Raw genomic sequence first — 22129 nt, forward strand, 5'->3', positions numbered from 1 at the left:
AGGGCAGTGTTTATATTCTGCTCGAGCGGTACTTGGGGACGGAGGCATTTTATAACTGCACGACCATCAAGTCGGACCCATCAAGTTAGAACACTTGATTTCTCAGCCAAGATGGCTGCTACTTCTTTTTTGGCACCATGTTTGAGCTCCAGTGCACGGGAAGTTTCATGTGCCAAAAAACTGCCATTATTCTGTTCTTTTCTCTGCAACCCTCCCTTTTCATAGAATTTACCATTTTCTGCACAACAAGGGATGTAGGGCCCTCTAAATGACAAAACAGCTGCCAATCAAATGGTGGAATCTGCAATAAGTTTCATCGGGCAAAACCCTTCTATCACCTACAGAGAAGTAGAAGCATCAAGATGAGTGAGGGTGGGGGACAAATAGGCCGGCAGACCAAGATCACGCGCTGGATCTGAAGGAAGATGGTTGAGGACAAAAACACGTGGGCATCCAATGAGGGAAGCTAAAGCTCTTACTGCAAGGGCTTTGAGTTCAGGTGAGTGTTAAGGCAGCACCGCAGAGTTTGCGCTAGGAAAGTAGCCCTGGTGCATGCACTGGACATGACATAGAATTTACGACTATGCATAGCCCCACACATGTTGCTAAGAATAGACCAGGCTCTGCTGGTCAGTGATTGCCCAGATGCCTTGCCTGGCACTTAGTGGAAAAAAGATCAGCCCGACCTCTGTGCTGAGATCACACAATTATTTTTTGGGTATCAGCTATTTCGGCTCTTAAGGGAGCATTGCGCGAGATATACAACAATAACCCTGATGCCTCACAGCTCAGCTGTTGCAAAACCCTAGTGATTGGTTTCAGTGTGGGCTCCCATGATGAGTTGCTCAACCGCAAAAGTACAATTTTGAGCTATGCCTCAAGAGACAGCAGGGGGGAAATTCTGATGACATGTTTGAACTTATTGTACTAGTTCTATTTCTCAAATATGTCTTCTCTGATATTGTCATGTGTTCCGGATACCAGGATTCCCGGCATTTATGTAAAAGCTGGCGGTTGACGGGGCGATGAAGGCTCTGACACCAAGTCTACGGAGAGCCTCCTTAAACGGTCTATTCTCTTTCCAACCTAGCACTGGCCACCGTCTTCAAGCAAGCCAGAGAGAGATGCAGATATAGTGGACACCAGCCACGCCATAGGTGCATCGCAACTCCTGAGCTAGCCCGCTCTCAAGACGCTTGCTCCTTGTCTCCTTTTATTGCCCTGCCTCTTTGCTTCTATTCTTCCCCTCCTCTTTTCTCATCCTGGGCTTCTCTTGCTCATTCCTAAGCTTGTCCTCTCCTGGCTCCTTCGTCCTACAGCTCCCTCACTCTGTTCTTGCTGGTTCTTCTGGCTCCTCTGGGAGGAAGGCTGCTTCTACACCTGGAGAATCTTGCTTGCTCCGCCACACACTGGAACAGGTTTTTATCCTATTGCGGTTTTCCTCTATTTTGGAAATATCTTCTAGTGGTCTCCTATTATCAATTGTTGCACATCAACCTTATTTCTTTAGAAGACCCTTACCCACTGCCCTCTTCCGGTAAGGCCTGTCGCTGGCAGATGTTGAATTTTTTAAGTTTTTTATTATTATTTTGTATTATTATTTTTATTTGTAATTACATTATCATGTTTATTTGTAGAGCACTCATTGCATAACTTAATTGTTTCTTCGTGCTTATCACAGGCCCTAGGCAACGTGACCCAACTTACACTGCCCTCCGGCCGTCACTGTGTTCATTCTCTGAGAGCACTACGCATGATGCACCACAACCCAATGCAAGGTGTGTCCCTACTACCCGGTCACTTCTACTGGGAAACCACTGGAGCTGATGTCAACTGCTATTAATTGATGTGCCAGCTGCCAGACAGATCGCGAGGAAATACCAAGACCCCTTTTGTTTCATTCCTGGTGGTCAGTGGGCAATTCTTTAGGGATGAATATGATTAGTTGCCTCCACTACCATATTAAAAAGTCGTAGGTGATACCTCCTTGTCTAAATGGACTGAGTTTTGATCCCTTAACTGCATCTGTTTGGGCAATGTAGTCTGAACTGTGGCAGCTCTGTTTTGCAGGGTGGACTTCCCCTCTAGGTTGGTCTCTGACTAAATCTTTTGATGGCCCAACAACCTCCCATCCTGCCTATTGGTTCACTAGTTTCCCAATCCTGAAATTCTTTCCAAAGGACAAGGGCCTCATGGAAGGTGGGATCTCCACAGCGAAGGGAATTCTCTGCATCTTTGGATTGGAGGCAACGGGAAAGATTACTCCAACATTTGCAGTTTGAATAACATACGTTCCCCAGGATATCTCAGAAGTCAGCACCATTGAACCTCTGTGGTGGGCATCTGAGGGGTTATCAGATCAAAAAGGGCTTCAAAAGTCATTACCATGGAGAGTAAACCCTCTGAGTGCCCACCATGCCCTAGGGCCCGGGCAACGGAAAGGCACATGCAACATGTCATGGAGAACCTTCGGAAAGCCAAAGCCAAATAATACACTTGACATAGCCAGAATATTGGGGCACCCATCCTATGGCAGTATGAAGACAACAGGTGCTTTTGTTTTAGGGATGCCCGACAACAATCAGAATTAGTGGGTATGTTCCTGGGGCTCAGGTGAAAGACTTAATGAGACCACTGTGTTTCAGCTGCCTCTTCAACAGAATTCCAGGAAGGCCGCATCAATGCATTCATAGCGTGTACATAAATGGATGACACACATGTCTGCTCAAGCCCATAAGTGATCCCTGACTCTGCTGAGGCCATGCTGGAGACTGAGCAGATACTTCAGCTCAGCTCACTTCACCTTTCCAAATCCTAAAATATAGCCTGGGAGTATTGACCAATGAAGGGATTTACTGCAGCCCCAAATAAGGACTGATGCTGCCAAGTACATCTCTATTGTGGACCTGACCAGAGGTTAATGCCAGTTGGCACTGGCCCCAATGGCACAAGAGAGGCCATCCTTGATTGGCTATATAAATTCTTTTGGATTATGGTTATGCTACGGTTATGAATTCTGCTGGGCAAGAAGAAGCCCTTTGGTTACATGCTGGCTGTGGACTGCTTAAACAACTGCAAGCAAACGTGGTAGCTATTTTGGTGTGTTTGATGCCATCCATCAACACCCTCAGGGCCTTTGCAGAGATTGCTGGCTTCCGCTGTAGGTTTAGCTGAGAGATGCCTTCTTTGCCACCATGCCATGCGTAACCCCGATCGTAGTTGTCCTGAAATTGCGCAGATGCATTCCTGAGAAGGTTCATGGGGCAGTGTTGACCCAGGAAACCCAAGATAGAGAGGTGTACCCCAGTGTTTACTACAGTTGGAAACAAGTGGAGAGGGAACCGGAGCAGACTGCGTTACGATTGAAACATCCTCATGTTTGGCCATGACAGAGACTTTGCAGAACCTGCAAATGTAGTCCATGTCCAGACCAACCACAGTCCATCCACCGAAGATGTTGGGGACCCTCCAAGCTTGCGTCATGGACGTAGTGACATACCTCAATGCGGAGCAAGAGTAACGATGCTGCAAGCACTTGTTCATACACCAGAAGGGCGGGGCTACAATGGATACCTGGTGGTCTGTGTGGGATTTGCTTGCTATCTTTCACTCCTGCTCGGTTCTTAGTCCAGTGGCTACTGCCAGAGGATGGCTCAGTTAGTAAGGACATTTTTCTGACTTGTGCTGAGGATCAACTGATGACCCCTTTATTAAGATCACACTTTCACTGCATGGTGGTACTGTGGGGGACTTCATGAAGGTGTGCAGCTAGAAAAGGCAATCCTTACCGTTTCAGGTGTTCCAGAAGAAAGAGAAATGTGTGGAGATTGAATTCTGGTATGGAGTTGAGCAGGACGCGCATGCGTCTGTCCTTCTCGACGGGGTCAGAAATATCTAGAAGAAATGGGAGGAAATAAAATGCTGCTGTAGATTGTGCATTCACAATGGCAGCTTCATCCAATCATGGCTACTTCACTCAACCATGACTTCTTCACTCATTATTACCAACTTCACCAAACCATGACCACTTCATTCACACAGCCATGCTAATTTAACCGAATCATGAATGCCATATTAGCGTCTACTTCATCCACTAGTGCAAGCATCCCCCAGCCATACCACACATCAAACCATATCACCAATCCTCGTTGCTTCCATCACCTCCAACAATGTCACGTTCACAGTGGAATGTATCATTCAACCAATTTCTCATTCACCAATTTGTACACATATTGTCTATCATGATGCATATTTAAGTTTGCAGGATTTCATCGCTTTTTTTTTTATTACACTGAATCTGGTTCTGAAGAAATTGCAGGATCCAATCCAGAAATGGAGTCTGGTATGAGATTCACTGTTACCAAATAACCCAGCAACCATAGGCATGATTCCATGACAGATATTATCCATGTGGGTCACATGCAGCATCCATACAGACACACGAGGGGGGCAGCAATCAGAAAACAGAGGCAGTCCCTCACATGTTTCGAGCTAGAGGTGTGCTCCTAGACCAAAGGGCCTGCAAACTGTGGTTCTTTATATGATCTGGCCTATCCCTCAATATTGACTATGATGCCAAATGTGGTTGTTACCCAAACGACACAAAGAGGTGCAGCGTGCAGATCTGTGACTAGGCCAAGACAATTGCATCTCATGACTATCAAAGAAATGCATTCTTCCATGTGCGCGCTATGGACAGGTTATTTGTAAGATTTCTTGTTCTGCTCACGTGTCCTTGTTCAATGTCATTTGGATCTCTTGAAATTTTCTCCTTTCTTCCCTGGCTTTGGACCAGTTGAGCTTTCCCAGGCACCATTGTAATGAATGTACTTTTATCTGGTCCTCTCCTGTGAACAGTAGATGCTGGTTGATGCCCTGCAGGTCCAGCACTCCATGTTAGTGTTCACATCTCTCCAAGCCATTCTCAGCCTGGCAATTTAACTCCATTCAACAAACCACATTGAAGGATCTTCTAACATGGAATTCATGTGGACATTCTTATACTAACTATTTAGTTAGCGTATATGTTGTGTTTGACCAAACCCTCAATTTCCCGCTTTTTGCTATGTCTTTGTGACTAACTCCTTTCAAGACAGGTATGATCAAACAAATCCCATGCATTTAACATTCTAAAGTAGTTCCGCCATCAATATCATGCCCTAAAAGTAGTTCAACCCCTGCCCACGGCAGCAGAATTGTACACCACGACTAGCATCCCTCACAGTGTCAGCGGTCCCAAGCAGTGTCAGCTTCCACATGGCTTCTATTGACCATAGGCTTTCTGACTTTTACTACAGACCGATCTCAAAAATCCCCTATGCAGCAAAACGATCAGAGAACTACGTCTAAGAAAAAACACTGGAACACGTAGAAAATCACCAACTATTGGACCAGGTACAGGTTGGCTTCAGACTCGTGTGAGTGATGGAGACGGCACTCCTCTCTATATGGGACAACCTAAACACCAAAGCAGACTCCAACACAAATTTGATGCTGATACTACCCGACCTCTCAGCAGCATTCAACAAAGTCAGCCATAAAATCCTCATCGAGAGACTGGGAGAAAAAGGGATCACTGACAAGGCGCTGCTCTGGATTAAATCTTTCTTATCTGAAAGAACAAAAACAGTATGGATAAAAGACACCACCTGTGGAGTACCACAAGGATCTGCATTATCCCTGCTCCTCTTCAACATCTATATGACACCACTAATCAACCTCATCAAAAGACACGCCTTCACTTGCTACAACTAAACAGATGATACACAAATCATCTGCAAAATCAGCGATGAAAAAGAGGAGACACAACACTAATAGGCTGTCTCAAAGAACTCTACCAATGGATGAACATTAACAACCTCAAAATCAACCTGGACAAGACAGAAATCATGATTACATCCAACAACCAAGGAAGCAATCAGTACATCCCATGCCCAACAGATCTGGGAACAGCACCCACACCATCCAAAGTTGTCGAAAACCTTGGAATCTTAATATAGAACAAGCTAGCCCTAGAACCGCGAGTAAACACAATAATTAAAAAATGATTCTTCCATCTACACACAATCAAAAAGATTCTCCCATTCCTCTCCTTCGCACACAAAACACTTGCCATAATTTCCCTCATCATGTCCAGGATAGACTACGCCAACAGCTTATACCATCGGAATTCCGGACTAGTTACTGAAGAAACTGCAAAGTATACAGAAGGCAGCTGCAAGACTTCTCCTCAAACTCTCACGAAGGGACCAAATCACTCCAGCGTTAAGAATGCTACATTGGCTCCCAATCAAAAAACAGACCACTTTCAAAACAATGTGCATAACACACAGAGCAATGCTCGGCCTATGAGCGGAATTCATACAAAAGAAAATCACTATCTACCAGCTGATTAGAACACTCCGATCCAGCGACGACATCCGCCTAGAACCTAATCCGTACACAGTGAAAAAACTTGGTGGATCAGCATTCTCTTGCTTAGCTGTAAAACTTTGGAACTCCCTCCCCTGAGAAATACGAACTATGAAGGACCACCTAAAATTCAGAAAACCTCTAAAAACCTGTCTCTTCAACTCCGAACTGGATAAAAACTAACAAACAACACCCACTCAACATGAAATGAACAAACAAACGAGGAGTAGGCTGGACCGGAGTGGAGAGCAGGGAAAAAGAGAGGTGTCTAAATGGGAGGGAGACCTAGGTGTACCCTTCCGTATAGAGGGTCAAACACGAAACAGAGGAGAGAGATGGGTCTGACTTAATTGGACTTAATTGGACTATCAGGGCCGTAGAGGAAAAAAGGGTAGAGAGAGGTGTCCCCTTCTCTGAGCTGATGGACCATAGGGCACAGGGAACACATCTCCCCCTGGAGGAACCCATAGGGGTGGCAATTGCTGCACACCAAAATATACTAAAGCAGAAGGGATATGGGCGGCACTTAGACTGAACACTGGGGTTAAATAGGTACTGCCACTGGATAGCCCTATTGAGGACCCACTCCTCTGCACACAACATAGGAGTGGTAATTGTAGCTCACCAGAATTTACAACAGGGTAAGGGATATGGGCCACAGCCAATCAAAACAGAGAGGGTAGGATAGGGTACTGCCACTACCCAACCCTACTAAAAATCTCATCCTTCTGCATACACCTCTCAAACTCTGAACTAAACACATCCATACCTCTACAGCACAACAAACCGCACACACTTCACTTCACAACAATTAAACAAACCCCACATAGCCTTGCCCAACAGCACATGGCGGCAACCAACTGCAAAACGCACCTACGCTCAGCAAACTGTGTCAACTGAACTAAAGCTGCCAACAGCACATCACAGCTCTCTTGCTCTTTTCCCCCGCTCAGTCCTAATAACTTACCTCTTTCTTCCCCTTGCTTTGCAGATCCGCCACAGTGCCAAGCAACCATGATGGTGATAACAGTGTGTGGTATAAGAACCTTTAACATAACATAACATCACATGCACTCATGACTCCCTTTGACAAACACTATCCTGAACACACATTGATACCTTCCCATCACCATCCTCTGCCCTGGATTCCCACTGAGATCCAGACCCTCAAAATAAACATGCACGTGACCTATGGTGCTGCCACAAATCTTGGACCCCGCCTTACTCCTAGTAGACAGAAATGCCCCTCCTGCTCTCACTGCTTTCTCCTCTGCACTGGATTCTGACAAATTCTCCTATTTCACAAACCCAATTTCATCCCTTCTGAATCACCACTGCAAACGTTCATCAACCCTCAAAGCTTTTCTCACACCTCCCAAGTCAAGACCCATTGCCTCGTTCCTGTCTGCTCATGGCTTTGTTCACTACTTTTGCTCTAACATGCAGGACATTCTTATAGCCCTCCATGGCTACTTCTCCCCCAAATCTTCTACTGAATTAGAAACCATCCTTCTTACCAACAACCCCTCTGGTACTTGTATCGACTCGTTCGCTCCTCAAATTGTCAGACACTTTGTTCCAATCACCTGCCCTCATCCCTCTGAGCTCTTTAAACACTGTCTCCTTGCTGGGCTCCTTCATGCCTCCTTCCAGTGTGCAACTGTCCAACCCCTTTTGAAGAAACCCTTTGCTGGCTCAAAGGTCCGGGTCAGCTATCGCTTGGTTTCCCTTGTACCCCATGATCCAAAGGTCCTTGAGCAGGTAGCCAAGATTTGATTCACTAGCCACCTTGGGGATAATGGCCTTGGAGATCCACTTCCATCTAGCGCTTGGAGTAAGCACTCCACCAAGACTGCACTCATTCATGTCTCCTACTTTCTCTCTGATGTTCACACCCCAAGCTCTCTTCAATGCTCATCCATTGGGACCTCTTTGCCACTTTCAACACGGTGGACCTTTCTTATCTCCTCCTCAATCTCCAGGACCTTGGCTTTCACAAATCTGCACTAGTTTGGATTGCCTCCTATCTGGAAGACCTCCTTTAAAAACTCCTGGCACATGGAAACCTCTGACTCCACCCCTCTCCCTGTCAGCATCTGCCAAGGACAGGTCCTTAGACCTTTGCACTACATCCTGTATACCTTTGGGCTAGGTAGACCTATCTCGTCCTTTGGCTTTCACTATCAGCTCTTTGCTGTCAACACTCAAACCTTTTTCTCCTTTCCCTGCTTTATCCCAGCAATCTCGGAGCAGATTAGCAACTGTCTCACTACAATCCATCACTGAATTGCTCTCCAATGCCTCATGTTGAACTCTTCAAAAATAGAAGTCATCTTTCTCCCGGCTTCTAGTGGCACCCTGTCCCTCTCCTATCTCCTTCCCGCCTGACCTTCTTGCTCGCTCAGTGCTCGGTACCTTGGTGTCCTCTTTGATAGTGACCTTCAACTGCATTAATACATCACTACCCCTTCATCTGCTGTTTGCATGAACCTTGGCAACATTTGGAAAAGTCATCCATTTCTTACTCACTGTTGTACGAAAACTCTAATCTCCACCCACATGCTATGCAAACTCAACTGCTGCTTGTGCCTGCGCCATGGCCATCTCGCTACTCCTTCCTCCCTCTTGACAAATTCATCAACTTCACTACCCACACTCTCTACAACCTTCTCAGATCCTCCCCCACTTATACCTACCAATACCACATAGCTCTCTGTGTAAAACCATCCCCCTTTCAAGTTTCTTCTCCTACTCTACAAACCTATCAAGGGTTTTGCTCCCAAGTACATGGCTGGCTTTAGCTCTGTCTACTACTCACCATCTCTGTCCTTCAGCTCCTCCTCTGCACTCAACCTTGCTGTCCTGCGCCCCCACGCTCCTCCCTTTTCTGCTCTTTCTCCCTACTTGCAGTGATCCAGTAGAACCTGCTGCACATCACAATCAAAGCCAGTCTGCTTGTGGATCTCTTCAACCCTCCCCTCACCCTTTCCCCAGCTTCCCTACCTCACCCCACTCATCGCACCAGTTCCATTCTATAATGTAATTTTGAATATTTGTACTGGTCATCTCTTTAGTTTTAGCATTAGCCCCCCTAGGTTAAGGCTACCTTTGTACTTTATTGCTCCTGGACTATGTCCCACTTTGTTCACAACCACATAAACTGGCTGATCACTTCTTCTAATTCATGTGCTATTCTACAGGCAGCTTTCTGAGGAATGATTCTGCTATCTGTACACGTGTTTTGGTATGTCATTTCTGATCGACAATGACACCACTGTTTGCCAAATAAATATAAAAATACAATGTCACGACCACAGTGAGAGAATCCAACAGCAGGACAAACATCCCAAGTGAACCTAGCATCCCTCTGCACTGCAACTATCCTCAGGAATTCCAGCCATTCCCACAAGTTCCAGCATCCTGAACACCATCAGCATCCTTCAGCGTTGTCTTGAGAGTACCAATGAACAGTTACTCATTTGTACAACTTGGAAGAGAGAAAACTTAATGTAACATACCCAAGCACTGGGTGAAGTCAGAGAAGAGCTCGCTGCCCAGAAGAGGCTCAGGAAGTTCTCGCAGGTAAAGCTTCAGGGTCCCTGCAATGGCATGGACATCCATCCCCGGTAGCCGCACTGAGGCCACCCTAGGGTCTGAGGATGTAAAATGGTGGAGAGGGGGGAAGAGAGAGCAAGACAGACAGTCATTGGAGGAGATTCCAGAAGATGTTACATCTGTGATTGTAACAGACACCAACAGACCAACAACTTTACTGGACGCCAAGAGACCAAAGGACATCATCAGACATCCAAAGAAACAAACATCTCACACACACACACACACACACACACACACGCACGCACGCACGTACGTACGCACGCACGCGCGCACACACACACACACACACACACACACACACACACACACACACACACACACACACACACACACACACACACACACACACACATCCACCCCCCCCCCCCCACAAACAGCAATGCAGAGACTAATAGACAAAGCTAGGCTTTTACCTGCAGTACTGAGAGGAGAGAGCGACTGTATGTAGTTCCAAAGATGGTTCCACCCAAGCTACCTCCCCTATAAAGCACTCCATCCTCTAACACTAAGAAGGCAACAGAGGGACTTACTATGCTTCCTTGGATCAACCTCCATAGGTACAATAGTAAATAAATGAACAATGTAGACTCTGTGATATTTAGTTCTTCCTACACTCTGTGTGGTTCTCTCCCATGTGTTAATTCTTTTCTTTTGGGGTAGCTTTGAACCCTGCATATGTTTTCTTTTGCTGCACCTCTTGATCCGCACCATAATTGATGTAGCTAGGGCTAACGTGCAGCTGGGCAGGGACACAGCTCTGTGGACTGACCCAGAACCAGCACAATGTATAGGAAGTGTCACATGTTTAAATGCTCCAATCAGAAAATAGTGCATCTTACAATGATCGTCCTGGATACCTTGACTTGGTGGGACCAAATGCATGATGGGCAAAGTAATAAAGGAGCTCTGTGTTTGGCTAAGCTATATAAGGAGTGTTTCCAGGGAAACTGCTGGGTTTGGAAAACACACTTTCTGGATGGAAACAAACTGCTGGGAAAGACCGGACAGGTGGTGCACTCATGTACAGCTCTGGGAAAGTTGGGAAAATCGTCATGATATGGGCAATGTGCCACAACATGTGCATACAACGGAACATTCAAATGCCTCCAGATGAGGACTGTTCTTCTCTGGCTCTGATGACAAAGACATTTCAGGTGACAACAGGGCACCTCAGGAAATACTTGGGGAGTTGCAGGAAGGACACATTGTTTGCCAGGACCTCATGGCCAACTATTTTTGATTCACATATATGCACCTCTCATGCTACTGTGATCATTCACTGAATGCACATACATCACTACCATTGAATACACACTGCAAACATTGACTTGACGCAACAGTGATTTAATCTATACTGAAACACCTTCATCCCCAACACCATCACCCACCCCAAACCCCCATCCCCACTCTACCCTACACCCTCACCCCTAACACCAGCACCCACCCCGCAACCCTGTGGTCTCCACTCTGTCCCGTGTAAGAGTACACTATCTCTTCCTCTTGACCCCTTTTTGACCCCTTTTTGTGTGGGTATGGGAGCATGAGTGGTGCAGCGCTGGGAGCGCTTTGGTGGCGTGCGGACAACTGATCCCTCAGTAGGGATGGCCGACACAGAACTGGCTGTCTCACTGCCCCGGAGGTGCTGCATTGTCATGTTGATGGCCGTGGTCATTGTCTCATGTGAGACCGAGATTTGTTGGTGACTTGCATGTATTGGATTTTTTGGATTTATGTTAGCCTACAAACCAATGGCAAACGCTCTGGCCTTTTATTCAATTTTTCTCTGAAAGGGTGCTGTATAATGCATTAAAATACATATTTATATCTTTCGCCTAGTGCAGTGTGCGGCGTACCCCTGCAGCAGCACGTTCGTGCGTATTGCGCAAGCGTAGTAATCTAGGCCGGCCCAGAGTGTTGTGCAACCCGCGATTTGTTGCTGAGTTGGGGGGGGGGGGCGTCAACATGGCTCACAGAGGGAACCCCTGCATTCGATTGCGCAAGTACAGGGAAGTGGAAGGGGAGAACTGCCGAGGTGGTGGTGGGGGACAGGGACATAGAAAGAGAGCTGGGATGAGAGGCGCTTGCTGGGGAAGAAGCTGTTTCCTAAGTCCCTCAATGGATAGGGACCCTGCTCCAGTACCCTCACAATACTGGATACCCCTTTAGTAGGATTAAAGGGACTCAAAGAGGGTACCACCATACAAAGGGAGGTGGAGCTGAGCTGGGAGGACTGCATCACAAGCACCTAAGACACACTTTATGTCTCGAAGTCCACAGTAGTTAAAGGAACCAACTGAGGTTGCACACACTTGCAAACTATGAAAAATGACGCACACTTGTCAATTACCATGTTATTCAAAAAGTAAAAAGTGCGAGAAGAGCTGGAACTTTGGACTTTCATCTGGCAGGCAACCAAACACCAACAAACACTATGGAACACTATCAGACACTGGGTGAGCCGCAGGTGCTACCAAAGACTGACAGGCAATACTAGACCTCAAACTTCTAACACACAATACCAGACAACAAGACATTTAGACACCAATGGAAAACATCAGACGAACAGACTAGCCGGCAGCACTGGTTTCCCAAAGAACAAAGAACATTAACAGACACTAAGAAACATACTTGGGTAACCAGCAAAATTATTGAACACTGAAAGACCAATGAATAACTTCAAACACCAAAAAGCCACCCAACGTTATTTCCCACCAGCATCCAAAACCGCTGTTGTCACCATGGTCAATGAAAGAGAGCACCCCTTTAGATGTTTTTGGCACACACCAGGGTGGCATTTACCAAGCTAGTAGGGCACAATTGCAGCTTCCTCCACCATACAAAAGGCCCAAGGGCGGAACCCAGGGGATGGACAGAGCTGCTGACCTAATTGCAAAGTGGGTTGATATGTGAGCAGAAACACTGAACCTTTTTCTGCCATCACCTTCCCATAAGAACCCATCTCTGGCTCCTGAGAAGTCTGAGAAAGCTCTGTCTGGGGACAGTCCCCAACCTTACCTGTGTTGAACGCCACTCTGAGGGTCTGGACGTCGGTGGCGAGCCCAGAGATACGGTATATGCCCAGTTCCTCGAGTCCCCTCTTCTCCACCTGCTCCGCACAGCGCAGGATGATGTGTGGGATTAGAGAGCCATCTCTCCTGGGGAGGAAGATTGAGAGAGTGAGAGCGATATGCTTTACTCACAGGTTTCCCACTTCAGAGGATGGACAGAGCTGGCACGGGTGTTGGCTTCGGTCACAGATGGACAGATCCACCTCTGGCCAGGTTGTATTTGTCAGTCTGAGGCCCAGGTCTGCTTCTGCCTCAAAAACACTCATCCGGCCATAATAGATTAAATGATGATATCTGCCCCTTCTTGTAACACACATTCCCCCAACACACACACAAGTGCAAAGTGAATAAATACAAGCATTTGGATCTCTCCCCTCATGCCACATCCAATTCACCCTAAAGAGAACACAAACCAGAATATTTAGATCCTCACACTTGTTCCCTTCACATAAACATTCAAAAAGAATAAATTAGATGATCCAGCCTGCCTCTCCCGTCCCTATTGTGAATGGCAGACATTTTAATCTCACAAATGTGCACGAAAATTCCATCAAAACACCAAACGTGATCCTTTCCAGGTTTAAAATGTAAGAGCTTGGCAGCCTGAGCAGAGCAATTCTCAGCCCTGGGAAAGGTGGCAATGGAGGCAGCTGCCAGTGTGGCATCTCACTGCCCATGGACCAATATTGGAACACACTGCCCTCAAAGGGCAGGGTAGATGTCCCAGAGGGCCCCGGCATGCAATCAGGGCAAGGAAGCACCCCAGACTCACCTGCAGGTGGTGGCGATGGGTGCCCCGAAAACTTCCTTCTGGGTGCCCGACATGGTACTAGGTGGTTGCAGATCATGTGCAACGAACTGCAGCGAAAGGACTATCTCCACCTAGGATTATAAGGACACAAAGATTAAGGGCGCCAAAGAATTCTCTGGCTGAGTCTAGCTTGTAGGAATGGGATATGCACAGGTGCGCCTGGAATGTCAACTTTGGCAGTGGATGGCTCTCATTATTGCCATAGAGACACAGAGCCTACCATCTCTAAGGGTGGAGTGCTAAATGATTACCTGAAGAACGCAGAACCCGTCACCCCAAAGGTTGGGCAATCTTAGGTGGTTGGCACCGAGGTACAAATCCGGTCACCTCTAGGACTGGATGTGCTCAGGGGGGTTACCTCTGCCATGCTGGGACTCTCAGTCCAAGAGCAAGGTGGCTCAAGGGATTGGTACATGGATACAGAGTTTTCACCTTTACACCAGGTGATTTCAAGGGACTGGCACAATCTGTAGAAGGGAACGGGATAGGCTCAGGATTCTGTCACAGGGAGGCACACACAGTTCTCACCCCGTGGAGGTCTGCAGTGATCTCCATCCACTCCATCGGTTGCAGGGTTCGAGGGTCCAGCTGTGGGAAAAAGAGAAGGAGAGAGAAGGGGGTGAGAGCCCTCGATGATGGGAAATTTCACAATCCCATGGAAGCCCCTGCATCATGTACTCACTGCATCATAGCCTCTTTGAGATTGATTGGTAAACACATCAGCAGTACATGCTCATGGTGTAACCAATGAAAAACATGGGTAAAACAAATTGGGCCTCATTATAAGTTGGCCGGCACAGAATTAACGTGCCAGTATTGACAAATACCAGCACGTTTCTGCACTGGCCAATTACAAGTCTGCCAGTGAGGTGCCTGAATTACCTCCAGCTAAGAGCTGGAGGTAATTCAGGCACCTTATCGGCAAAAATTGCTGGTAATACTATCCCCCATGGATTCCAATGGCACTGCATGGAATGGGGATTTACATCCGACACTGGCACTCATAATATGGTGGTAATACTGAGTACCGGTATCGGTATTTCAGTTTGCTGATATCCTGGTGGATTTACCACCAGGATATCAGCAAACTTGTAATGAGCCCCAAGGCATGTTGATGTTTAAAAAAAAACAATTTGCTGGATGACTTTGAATAAGGTATTGTGAAGAATGGATGACATACTACTTTAATGGAACATTCGTTTTCCAATACCTTAAGACCAGGTACGATGTAAACCTGTTTCAGCTAGACATCAGATCAGATGGCTTTCCTCAGGACAACTATTAAGGCAAAGAATTAACAAGGAGGTATGTCTTGTAGAGGGAACTCTCTTTTACATTGTGTTTCTTTTTACTTTCTTTGAACTATTAACTATTATTCACAAACATACATTTTAAAAACAAATTAGGCCCGTTTGTTAAAATGACAATTATAACTTAAAAGAAAAACAAATAAATTATACTAATAGAAAGTGTTAAATAATTGTAACAATTTTCACGTTGCCAACATCACTTGCTAATGCCCTTTAAACAAGTCTGTGTTTGTGGAAAAACTTTAAAAACCTGTACCTTATTTATATCCTGACATATGAAAATTGTTCCACCATATTTCTCCATTTCTTTTCCCTGTATAGTCGTAAACCTGAGACATTTATATGTCTCTCATCCCCTAACCCCTTCTACTTGGGGGGTGGCGATTTGTTTTGGTGGCCATTTAGGGAGAGGTGGCATTTTTGCTTCTTATGTTTCTCTAGTTGCCATTTTAAGTGCTGGGGGAAAAGGTACACTTTTTGTATAACTGTACACCCAACCACAGGCTATAAAATGGGGCACTTATGTGAGATCTGTTAGGCAGGTGCCCGAAGTCGTATCTGACTGATTCATCTGTATGGCCCAGGGTTAGAATGCATTCCTGAAGGGCTGGATGAGCATGAACTGTAACTGAGCCTGACTCTTCCTGGATAGGCATTGCAGAGGTAATTGAATGAAAAGTGTTTATCTTTATCGCACATCACCACAAACAAAATGGCTTCCGGGCCCATACGCAAGGGCAGCTAAAGTGCATGGTACTGAGATGGATAAGGATAATGAGAATACTGTGAGCAGACATAAGCACTCTCTGGAAGCTCATGTGCTATTCAAGATGGCGGATATCTTCCAGAAGGGTTCCCCATAATCAGGCTGCCTGATATGAAACGCAGCCATTACCATTTAATTTGTTTGATAAAGTGGGCTTAACCAGAAGCTTAAGGGTGACTGAACTGAGGGATCGAATATGTTTGTAACAGATAACTTTGGGCTCCAGGTACACAAGGCCCAGTTTTTAAGACATTTGTGGTTGAACACAGGTCTGTAAAAAAAATGTTTTCCACAGAAAACCAGTGCATGTATTGCCTGACGGCTGCAACAGGTTGTGCCTCATAGGCAAGGGGTAAGCCAAACTGATGCATTGTGTACACCGTCAAAACACTGCACCTGAAAGGCAGAAGAGCTATTACAGAGCGTTTGCACAAACTAGCTGATGGACCAAGTACCTCTATCATTTGTGCAGCCATATTGTAGGGAAGGAGTAACTTTGAGACAGCCCAATGTTATCCGTGTTTTAATGGTACAACCCTGATATCCCAATGATTTTGCCCTGACACTCTTACCAAGGCATGGGCCGATAATGATTGACCCTGCACCTGCTCTACTCGTCAATTGTCTGACATGACACAGACCCTTCTCCTGCCCCACCACTCTCATGTGTAGCTGGGTTTGACTGAGTTCCCCACATTACCTGCAGCTCCGTCCTACCAATGACCGTGCCTCGGCCCACGTTCTTCTCCGTCACTCGCTCGTGGCATAGGAGGCGAAGGGCCCGGGCCCCATCCAGCTCTATCTGCACTTCCTGCAGGGAAAGGGGGAGAGTTTCCATTTCAAAAACATGGGCCTAAAGAAAACTGAGCAAAACCTTAAAATTGAAATGAAATTTAAAAATGTCAGATAGTTATTTATAATCACAATCTGAAGTAGGGGCAGAAGCGGGTAAGTGGACTGAGTAGTAATATTTAATGGGGAAACATATTGTTATCAAGAGATAACTTTGTATCATTAAATATACATGGAATTCTTCGTGTAAACCTAAACTACGTAATGTGGATGGAGGGGACATGAGCATCCGTCACGTAGTCTCTCCAGTCTCTCTCTGCCAACCGTCCTGCCTTGCGCCGTGCTCCACCGCCACGTTCCACTCGCGAGCTCCCCAGCCGTGACCTTCAATCCACAAGCATCGTCACCTACGTACGATGCCACACAATTCCAGATTAAAAGGAAAGGGCCCCTCTTATTTAACACCGTAACATTACAATTTCCATTCTATGCCAATACAGGAGATTAGCATTATGCTTCAACTTCTTTAATAACACTCTTCAGCAGTTTCAACAAAATAACATAAAAAACGATGAAAATGACTCAATTACTCATTTTCTTTCTTTTAAAAAAAACAAAATTTCACTCTGTGCTCTGCTTATCTGTAGTCCTTGGCAGTCCTTGCCCTGTCTACATGTCACTTCCTGTCCATCAACTCCTCCTCTTCTTTTCCTTCTTTTCAGCAAGGTAAGTGCACTTTTCTTACTTCAGAACAAGTTGACTTATTCATGGTGCCCCATTACGAGAATGGAAGTATTGAAAAAAGGAAGGCGGAAGGGTAATACCGGCATCGTTAACGGGTCTGGGGCATTACGACCCGACAACCCGCCAATACCGCCACCGTCCGTACCGTGCCCCTTCATACCAGCACGTGCGCGTACACGCGCCCCTTCACGGAGTAAATACCGGGATGCCGGTAATAGGAGGACATCACAACCCACGCGGGCTTGCAATTACCGGCATCCCGAGGGCGGTAATTAGGGCCTGCACAATGGTGGCCATACAGGCATCGCGGACCACCCGTAAACAGCAATCTGGAGTCAAGGCAACTGCCACAGGTGCACACAATCACCACAGGTGGAGTCAATGGAGCCTGTCCCAGTATAAAAGGAGTACACCCACACACCACACCCCTTCCTACACCAAAATGATACCACTAGCTGTTGCAATCATGGGGCTGGAGGACATGCCTATACTGCTACAACTACAGCAACAACAGCAACTACAACAACAACTACAGCCACAGCAACAGGCAGCACAGAGGAGACGCAGGAGGAGAAAGAGGTTGAGACAGGGCCAGCAATTACCACCAGTGCAGCCAGTAGTACCTCACAGGCAGCCACCAATCCCTCGCATCAGACCCAGTCCATTCAATCTAACCCCTGAGCAGATACACACCCTGTACCGGTTGGACCGGGACATCATTACCACCATAGTGGACATGATACACAATGACATCGTCAGCCTCATAGAAATATGCACTGCCATCCCCCCGCTACTAAAGGTGGTGTCTGTGCTCCATTTCCTGGCCACAGGCACCTACCAGCACACAGTGGGCCAGCTGCATGGCATTTCACAACCACTATTTTCATGCATGCTGACCCAAGTGCTGGAGGGCCTCCTGAAGCATGCTAGCACCCACATATCCCTACCATGGACTGCCCAGGTGATAGCCGACACCAAAGTAGGCTTCCATGCACTGGCAGGCAAGCACAATTGTGTTGGTTCCCTCGACTGCACCCATGTAGAATTGGTAGTCCCCCATGCCGTAGAGGCGGTGTACCGCAATCGAAAGCAATACCACTCCATCAATGTGCAGATGGTATGTGACTCCAGCAAGATCATCACACGTTGTTGTGCCCGATATCCCGGTTCGACACATGATGCCATGGTGCTGCATAACGTCACGCTACCCTGTCACATGGAGCGACATGCTGGACGACATGCCTGGCTGGTTGGTGAGTTCCCTGACTGGCCCATGGCAGTGCATCGGGGTTGTGATGTGTTGGGATGCATAGTCCACCTGGGTGGGAATGGTTGGGGGGATACATACTCCACCTGGGTGGGTATGGGGGGTGCATACTCCACCTGGGTGGGAATGGGGGGGATGCATACTCCACCTGGGTGGGAATGGTGGGGGGATGCATACACGACCTGGGTGGGAATGGCCGGTGAGTGGAGAATGCACGCAGAGCTAAACACTCGTGAACTGAACCTCCCAACCCGAACATGACACATCACTGGCACACATTGGACCAATGCCGTATATCAATGACAACATGTAAGATGCACAACCTGGCCACCATGGGTATGTCAAGCAATGCATGACTAAACATGATTGCAACTGTGCCAATGTGGCTAGTGTGACCATGCACAGTGTAGTATACACAGCAAAAATGTGAGGCAAAACATCGTCCTGCAACCACAGTACATCCGCATCAGCATGCAAGAATTCACCCTGCATCATCTGTACAACGCCATCCAGACTACCACACCATATTGCAGTATAGAATGCATCTAAATAATATTTGTGCATACGTACAGGGACATGTGCATGTCGACAGCAAATAGCTGCGGCCATGGCTGTGAATCTCTGAAGGTGGCAGCTCAGAGTGACTCACATAGACCTATTTGTATTCGCTTGCAGGTGATGGAGGATATCCCTTGAAGCTGTGACTACTTATCCCTGTGTGGAACCCGCGGAACAGCCATGAAGAGGAGTACAATCAGGTTCATACCCATACCCGTTTTGTGATTGAGCAGACCTTTGGCCTGTTGAATGCGCGGTTCCGCTGCCTAAGCAGGTCTGGTGGAGCACTCCTTTATAGGCCTGAGAAGGTGGCAAAGATCACCATGGCCTGTGTCATACTGCACAACATGTTCGTCAGGAGAAATGTACCACTGCCACCTGACATTGACATGCATGCACCAGGTGAGAATGATGAGGATGAAGACGGAGGAGAAGCAGCACCCCTGCCAGTACGTGATACACAAGATTCCCGTGCAGTACGCCAATCACTGATTGACGAATACTTCTGACCCACCGGGACATCTATAGATATGTGTCAGTGACACATTGTACACTGGGTCCATGTGGACATGCACACAGGGAATGTGGGGAGTTGGGCACTGTGCACTGTCATGAATTAAATGGATACACACGAAATGAACAATGTCCAGGCATTGAATGATTTTTCACACAACGGGTGTGTTAATATCAACTACAGAAATGTGCTACCCCCCCACAACACCAAAACTCCCCATACCCCCAATGAACTCCCAAACCCCCCCAATTAACTCCCCAAACCCCCAATGAACTCCCAAAACCCCCCAATGAAATCCCCCTAATACACCCATACACCACCGACACCATCTGACCCACTCCCATTGTTGTCCCACACTATTTCCTTGATTTCTTGTTGTCCGGGGGCAGCATTTCTGAGTGCCTCGCACTCTGTCTTGTTGGATGCACAGGGCTGGAGGGTGCAGAAGAATCGGGTGCAGAGGAAGCGTGTGTGGAGGATGGGGGTGTGGTGGATGGGTGTAAGTCATGGTGATTTGCACGGCTGGTGCGTGTTGTGGCTGCTGCATATGCAGCAGGATAGAGGTGAGCACCTGCGTGATGGCCCCCAGACTGTCTCGCATCATCAACGCTGAGGCATTGACGGCAGCTGTGTTTGCCGCTATGGCCTGCGCAATCTCACGCCTCGTGTCCTCCCCATCTTCATCATATTGTCGGAGAAGGTCCAACATTGAGTCTTGTCTAGCCTCCACCCTTGCTAGCCGTGCCTCAAGGTTGGTGGTGGGAGCAGCATTGGTTGAGGGTGCTGGGACCGGGCCTGCATTGGCAGTGCTGTCCTCGGGGAGGGTGCTGAGGTCCGAATCGTGTAGTAAAGGATCCACACTGCTGCTGGTGGGTGAGGGCTGAGTGTGGGGTTGGGGGGTGGACACGGGGCTTGGGGAGTGTGGACATGCCACATGGGTTAGTCCATCCTCGTCCACATACTCCTCCACTGCAGTTTCAATGTCGCTCAGTGGGGCAGTGGCTGCTGCCTCGCCCACCGAACTTGTTGCTGCCGACATTGTGCCACTGGCCTCGCCTTCCACTGGTAGTGCCAGCTCTGTGGTACCGGTGTCAGGCATTGATGTAGGACCCTCACGTGCGGCCATGGCCTGGGCACTCGCCCTAGGTTTCGGTGTGGCCTGCGAGGCTGCCCCGGAGGTGGTTTTGCGTGTGGGTGTAGTCTTGTGCCGGGACGTGGATGCCCTTTTGGCTGTTTCCTCACTGGCATCCTCTCCATCGGTGCCTGGGGAAGTAGAAGAGATGCAGGGCATCAGTGATGGTGTTACATGCAAGATGCATTGTATGGGGCTGTGGAGAATTTCATTTATTATACATTCATATCTTACAGGTGTGTCACAAAGGGTAGTATGTAGGGGGCATTTTGGCATGTGCCGTGACGTCTCAGTGCAGTGATGCTGCATGGCAGGTGGCATGCTGTTGTATTGGGGTTTGTGTGATGTATTACAAGGGCATGGTCCGTGTGTGTTGGTTGTGTGTTGGTAATGGGATTTGCACTCAGCATGCATTTCAATGTGGCAGGGTTTGGGCCTCCATCTGGACAAGGATATGTTGATGTGTGTGTTGGGACATGTATTGCCCTGCCTAGACTCTCTTCCACATCACTTGTGCTAAGTCATGGGTTACCCTACTGGGATCTGCAGGGTCACTCACCTCCATCTGCAGATGTTGCAGCACCCGTCTCCATCTCCCCAAAGCCCTTGATGGACTCCATCTGTATGAAGGTACTGCACGTCTCCTCCCAGCATGAAAGTTTTGTGGGTGAGTGGGGCCCCCCGCCTGTGGCCATGGCCTCCATCCTATTGATGGCCAGGATGTTCCGTACCCTGAGGTGGAGGTCATCCCACCTTTATTTACATACCTTGACTGTCTGTGGGGTGGTGCCGACTGCCGAGACCTTGCGGGCTACCTCCTCCCAGATCTCCTTTCTACGTTGTTGCACCTCCCTTTTCAGGTTGTGCTGGTTGATCTCCTCAGCATGGGCAGCAAGGGTGTCCGCCAGCATGTTCAGTTCTTCGTCTGAAAAATGCTTTTTGCGCAGGCGGGGGTTCGATTTTCTTGTAGCCTTGGACATTTTCAATAGATAGACCCTGGTCTCTGTAGCAGTGGTGGTTTGGGAGGATTGCAATGGATTGTGTTTTTAAAGATGTCCGCCAGCGCATTTCCCGTTCCGACGTGATGACGTTACTTCCGGGTCCGGTATTACGAGCCCGGTATTAGCATGATGTTATT

At 47.5% G+C, this 22129-nt stretch overlaps 1 protein-coding gene across 1 annotated transcript in view; it reads right to left on the bottom strand.

Annotated features, from left to right (window-relative positions):
• LOC138580811 (active breakpoint cluster region-related protein-like) overlaps positions 1–22129 on the bottom strand; it is a 392929-nt gene that overhangs the window by 77339 nt on the left and 293461 nt on the right. The window contains exons 16-21 of the mRNA XM_069651664.1: positions 16685–16795; positions 14437–14496; positions 13870–13979; positions 13045–13184; positions 9930–10064; positions 3789–3894 (exon numbers count right to left, since the gene is read on the bottom strand). Of these exons, the coding sequence (XP_069507765.1) occupies positions 3789–3894; positions 9930–10064; positions 13045–13184; positions 13870–13979; positions 14437–14496; positions 16685–16795 (662 nt within the window). The remainder of the gene's footprint in view (positions 1–3788; positions 3895–9929; positions 10065–13044; positions 13185–13869; positions 13980–14436; positions 14497–16684; positions 16796–22129) is intronic.

The sequence above is a fragment of the Ambystoma mexicanum genome, chromosome 3p (genome assembly GCF_040938575.1).
Source record: "Ambystoma mexicanum isolate Mex_15411 chromosome 3p, UKY_AmexF1_1, whole genome shotgun sequence".
NCBI lineage: Eukaryota > Metazoa > Chordata > Amphibia > Caudata > Ambystomatidae > Ambystoma > Ambystoma mexicanum.